The 6,604-nt window shown below is 36.6% G+C and overlaps 1 protein-coding gene across 1 annotated transcript; it reads right to left on the bottom strand.

The window, feature by feature from the left end:
- Window positions 1-5,011: 5,011 nt before the first annotated feature.
- Window positions 5,012-6,016, bottom strand: LOC145685471 (uncharacterized). Its single transcript, XM_081757869.1, has one exon. It carries the CDS (start codon window positions 6,014-6,016, stop codon window positions 5,012-5,014), a length of 1,005 nt encoding a protein of 334 aa, XP_081613995.1.
- Window positions 6,017-6,604: the final 588 nt, after the last annotated feature.

Here is a 6,604-nt window from a genome sequence, read left to right as displayed (position 1 = left end):
CGCACCGAGGACGCGTGCAATAAACACAAGGGACAACAGAGAATTGTACAGTTCCAAATTTTCCGATCTGTACGATCCAAAGTACGATCTGAAAAGCGAAATATAATGAGAGCTTTATGACTGTAATTCGTTAATGTCTTTAATTGTGATAAGATAAAACCAGTGCCTTCTAATTATTAAAAAATCCGGCTTACTAATATTATTTAGCATTATTTTGATTCCAAGTTACGTGCCTTTTGTGTAGATTTGTATAAATATGCCAAAGCAATTGAAATATAGATAGTGAGTGGCGAATATTTAAAGAAATGAGGATGTGAATATTTCGTGATTGCATTAAGCATTAAGCATAAGGCAATGTGTGTTTGCAATGAATGTGTATCAATTGTCAAAGAATACAATGCAAAACATCATTATGAGACTAAATATTCTCAGAATTACTCCAAGCCTTCGCTTAGAAACAACATGAATCTTTCAAATGTGAGTTTAAATTTTAGCAATTTTTTAAAAAAGTAAATGCTGAACAAGAAGCAGTAACTCGTACTTTCCGCATGGCTCCCTCAATAGCGAAACATGGGAAACCATTTACTGACCACGAATTAATCAATGGTTACTTGATTGAAACAGCAGAAGAAATGCAGAAGATAATTTATTTTTTTAAAAAAAATATTAGTTCCTCAGGAAATATTCTGGCATGAATAGTATATGATATTGCAGAAAATGTATTAACTAAATTTTCTGATAAAAATAGACACTTCTTATTTCGACACTTACTCTTTGGCCCTGGACGAGTCAAGTGGGTTTCATTCAGGATCAAATATAGTGCTCAGGTGTAACTTTTATTCGAGGTGTAAGCCTATATAAAAAATATGAAGTTTATGAAGAGTTTCTTGACATTCACCGCATTGCAGAAGATATTTTTTAAAGGAGTTGATAATGCTGTTTACAAAACAATTTTCAATGAAAAAAAACATAGTGTATCACTACTGATGGTAGCAAAGACATGTGTAGAAATAATACAAATATTGTAATTATCGTATCAAAGACCATAGTGGTTCAAAACCATTAATCGAACATTACATCATTCATCAACAGTCTTTATACGGAAAATATCTGAATATGTCAGAAGTTCTAAAGCCAGTCATTTCACCTGCTAATTATATCAGATCAGATGCGCCCAATCATCGTCAAATCCGCGAGTTTATTGAAGAGATTGGAGAAAATGGCATACCACATCATACTTCAGTACTCGGGCTTACCTACAGAAAAAAATTCCATCTCGATTTCTTCAGCTGCGAACAATAATCCAAATTTGCTTGAAGGAAAACAACAGCGTTGCCAGATCTAGCATAATGATGTTAGATCCAGCATAATTTTCATGTCTTTAGCATCTAGCATCTTGCTTTTAGCATGGGCCGCGGTGGCTCAGTGGTAGAGTGTTCACCTCTGGTGCTTGGGGTCTCGGGTTCAAACCCTGCTCCCGCCAAGTGAACCTTGTGGTGGACAAATACCGTGTGCGTGGGTTTTCTCGGGGTTCTCCCGTTTCCTCCCACTTTCTTCATTCCACCATTTCATTCATCTCTCATCATCACCGTCTCCTTTAGCCTAACCGGCATAACCGTGGGACGTACAACTCAAAAATTTCATTTTTTTTTCTTTTAGCATCCTGCCCAAATCTAGCATAATTTCAGCAAGTTTATCAAAAAGCCGTAAAACCTGGAGATGAGAAAGAAGTTGGTCGTGGGAAGAAAAACAACGGCCGAAATGTATCCTCCTCCATTGATTCATACAATCGGTAAACCATACAGCCAGTCTTATTTTCCGAAGTAAGTTACAAACGGCTTTGTGCCTTTTTGTGTGTGTGTGTGTGGCCTCACCCAGGGTTTTCTAATCCTTTAACTGCGAGGCATGGGCGGAGCTATGTGGGCCATTCCCCCCAACTTTTTGACAACTTCACCATCTTTATTTTTGACTTCATAACCATCTTTATTCCTGAAATTTAAAGGTCCGAGACCGACCAAAAATCTGCCCCCCCTTTCCCCCAGCAGACAATTCCCAACTCCGCTTATGCTGCGAGGTAATTTTCTTTCAAAATATGTAAACGTATACTTTGCATTCATTTATACGATATATACGCCATTGAGTCTGACAACGACTGCACTAGTTTAGTTGAGTTAAAGCTGTGGTGCGTGAAGTATTGAGTTCTATCCACGTATTCTTGCGCTCTGCGTATTTTAAGCTATATCTCAACTTCGTTTTTTTTCTTTTAGTACTCCTGAATTAGTAATTATGAGGATCTAGCATAATTTGACCGAATCTAGCATAATTTCGATCAGGTTTTGGAATAATTCCGAGCTGTGAGTCTGGCAACGCTGGAAAACAATCGTGAGTTACACAACAATGAGTGGTTGTGGAAGTTAGCATTTTATACAGATTTATCTACGCATACCGTCTCTCTCGAGAAAGGGGTGTATCTCATTTTCTTAATTTTTCCCCGGTGACAAGATTAAACCTTTTCTCATTATTCATTCTTTCATCTTCTAAAATTTAGTTTAATTTTCTTCGGTTCAAGTATATAACTTAACGAAATCAAATTAAACTTTAACAGAAAACGATAGAATAAATAATGATAAAATCTTTAAACTTGTTTCCTGGAAAAGTTGAAAAAATGAGATACGCCTCTTTGTCTCGAGAGAGACGATATGAATGATCTTAATTTAAAATTACAAGTAGGAAAACAACTTCTGTTTTATTTATATACTCACATTAAGTCCTTTAGACAAAATAATAATAATAATAATAATAATAATAATAATAATAATAATAATAAAAATAATAATTTGTTTCATTCTAATTTTTTAAAACATCACACATTTGAATATATGTCGAACATTCAGTTAACAAACTGAGACTTTACTTCCGGTGGATTTTGCAATTGATGCTTTGGGTGCCTTAAATATAAATTTTCAATCTCGGTTTTTAAAACTTTTCAAAATCCTTTTAAGGCCAACATAGAAGCCCTTCCCAAAATTTCAAATCGATATAATTGATTTGCATGAAGCGTTATTTTAAAGGTAACAAAGAAACAGAATTAAAATTCATCATTGCTGGAATTTTATAAGAATCTTCCACTCACAAAGTTTGATCAGTTGCATAAATTTTCTTGTGTCATTCTTTCCACTTTCGGAACTATTTGTCTGTGAGAAGAAACAATCGCCAAAATTAAATATACAAAAATATTTACAATCCAAGTTAACTAATGAACATTCGAAGTCGTTGCTAATAATTTCCACACTTGAAACTCCATCCACAACTCCATCTGTGGAAGGCTACAGCAGGCACGTAGCCAAGATTTCGCAATAGGGGGGTCCGTGACGAAATACTGTGGTTATCACACCAGGGGTTCGATCATTCTAAACTATTTTACTGGTAACATACATTCGTTAGTTTAGCCAGGATTTCGTAATGGAAGTGTGTGTAGGGGAGATCGTTGTACCTTGAGCCATTTTTCAAAATAATTGAAATGACGTCGTTCCTAATATCATATATGCAATTTTTTCGAGGTCAATTAAATCTCCAATCTTTCTTGGATCTATTTATCTTGGAAGTAATCGCAAATCACACCTTACAAAATTTTCATAGCAAAATATAAATTACTCTGCATAATGGATCATGGTACAATACAAGTTCATGTTCCTGTATGTTCATGTACCTTAGGACAGCCGTCCTGTACCTTGGGCCACACTAAAAAGAAGGTTAAATGGAGAGAAAATAATGCATTTAACACAATAAGTTATTTATTATATTTTTCAAACAAAGTTTTCTTTGAACATAATTTACCTTAGTTTGATGTACAAGAGTCACAAACATTCTTTATAACCTTGCTGTTGAGAAACGACGTAGGTACAAATCAAAAGTCACAAACATTAAGTTTCCCACTCACGACCTGTATTTAACGAACTTATATTTAACACATTAATTTATTTATTATATTTTTCAAACGAAGTTTCTTCTTCGAACATTAAACAAAACAAAGTTTACCTTAGTTTGATGTACAAAAGTCACTAACATAAGTTTTCCACTCCTGACCTGCTACCCCAGCACATAAATAGTGAGTCCACTGTCCACACTTAATGCACCTACACCACTTTTCCCCGCAACAATCAGCCTCTTTCGAACTGCAACAATATAGACATTCTTCCTCTGCACTATCTTCATCATCTGTAGGCACAAGAGAAAATGTAGATTCATCTTCACTCTCAGATGATGTTGATGATGACGATGATGATGATTGCCTCTCCATTGTTTATCTTCTCTTATCATTCCTTCCGCACTATGGTGTGTCTTATGACTAGAGCCCTTCTTGCTAAGTTTGTCAGACTTCGTTTTGAAAATATCCCCTAAATTTCTGGCCACTTTGATAAGAGTTTTGTTTTTCATATTTTTCTGTTTTCTTCGCACGTTTCTTCTCTTTTTGCTCCTTTATAGCTTGTTTCTCGGGCGTGTCGGTCGCTATCATAGTTTTTCTTCTCTTCCTGTAACATTGGCTATTCTTTCAGGAGCCTTTGGAAACGGCTGGATTTCTTATGGAGTGACAGTTTTCCTAAGTTCTTTTCTCTTGTTGGCCTCAGGTGTGCCCGATTCAATATTGTAGTCTTGTGCATTTGATGTCCCAGCAGTTGATTCATCCAAATGTTTCGAACTGAAAGCTTTGCGCACAATTTCCTCATTCTCCAGACCAACTGTAACCTCTTCTGATGGCTGAGTTTCCGTAACTTGATCTGTGACATATGAACTCAGGAAATCGTCGTCACTGAAAACACCCGTGTCTAGTGGATATATCCCTGACTTACGAAAACCGGATAATGTGTTGATTGGTGTAAATGCCCTAGGAAATGCTATTCCCAGTGTCTCTGCAACTGTATATATATCAAATGTTTTCCCTTTATTGTTATATATCCACTCCTCAACACCTGATTATAAAATGTCTTCAGTGGCCCATAAACAGAAATATCTAAAGGTTGTAACTTATGAGAAGTGTGTGGTGGAATGTTACCATCACTACACCAGCAGCTGATGTCTTATCTAAACATTCTGGAGAAAGATGAGTTTCGTGATTGTCTAAAATTAACAAAATCCTGTTTTCCTTTGAACAGTTGACGAAGGTAAGAAAATGATCAAAAAACTTCAGAAAGGTTTCTTCATTGGACCATCCTGATACACTGGTGGCTCCAATACTTCCTGGGGGACTGCCAAATAACATTCTGTCCTTGAAGTCTACCCGGGGAAAAATTAACATTGGTGGAATTGAATTTCCAACTGCGTTGACGGCCGTGATCATAATGACCAGGTCACCTCTTTCTCCTGATGTTGCGCAACCAACCTGCTTGACATCTTTATTGGCAACTATTTTGGACTGTCCCTGGACAGTACTGAGCCCAGTTTCATCCAAGTTCCAGATCTTCTCGGGAGGAATGGGACCACATCTATTGTGAACGTCTTTGATGTTGGTAAAAAAGCATTGAACATTATGGCGATTAAAGCTGGTAGCCCGACTTAGGCTAGTTGCTTCGGGTTTCCTTATCGAAAGTTTTGTGGAATGTCTTTTAAGAAACGCACGCATCCATTCTTCTCCGGCTATTTGATTTTCTTCCCATGTTGCTGGATACTTCTCATTCGCTTTAGCAAATTTATATGAAAGTACTCTAACACGTTTCTTAGTTAGCCCATATTGCATTTTCGCAATAGTTTGAATATAATTTACAAGACTTTCTTCTTCGGCTTCTGTAAAAACTTTCTTCACTGCATAATTCACTTTATATTTGAAGTCTTTCTCTTTACTGTTTTTAAATTTATGTAAATGTCGGGTAAGAGTAGAACGGCTTACATTAAACACTTTCGATGCTTCTCTATAGGTTATCTTCTTATTTGAATCATTGGAATGAATAGCTTCAAGTGCATTTCTTAAGGCAGTTGGATCCACAGGATCTCTCTTCTTTCCAGATTTGCTGCGGGGCATCTTTGTGGCAACAAGTCTTCCTGAAATTAAAAAAGGAAGTATGTTGTAACCTCTTGTACCATGAACCACGATCAATTTGGTCCATGGTACACGACGTAGCTTTGGCCCAAGGTACATGAGCATCTACATTTCAACAAAGATGGCTACCTAAACGCTACAATACAGCTAAGATTCAGAACTTCACCAATATTTTACTTACCAATGGATAAGGTATCCGATGACAATATTCAAATTAATTCTAGTCTATTTATTCACAGTCGACACTCATTCAACTTAACACTGAAAATTTTACTTTGACCGTAGAAAATTATTTTTCTACCCTCACATAAACAACAATTTCTGAAACACATCCAGACTCGCACTGGTGGACAATCGCACATCGAAGAAGACTGTACTTCGGTGTTGGATCACCAGAAAGCAGCACCTTCCGAAATATTGGAAATGGCTCAAGGTACACTATGCTTTTGGTACAACGATCTCCCCTATGTGGGGGGGGGGGGTGCGTGACATGAAATACTGTGGTTACAACAGCAGGGGATCGATCAACCTAAACTATTTTACTGACAACATATCCATATTCGTTTGTTA

Source organism: Thermobia domestica, chromosome 5 (assembly GCF_964235325.1).
Source record: "Thermobia domestica chromosome 5, izTheDome1.hap1.1, whole genome shotgun sequence".
Taxonomy (NCBI): Eukaryota; Metazoa; Arthropoda; class Insecta; order Zygentoma; family Lepismatidae; genus Thermobia; species Thermobia domestica.
Note: the sequence above shows the minus strand (reverse complement) of the source record. Positions and strands in the feature narration are given on the sequence as shown.

Excerpts from the sequence above, each read along its gene's own strand:
- LOC145685471 (XM_081757869.1), bottom strand. The coding sequence starts at position 6,016 with ATGCCCCGCAGCAAATCTGGAAAGAAGAGAGATCCTGTGGATCCAACT.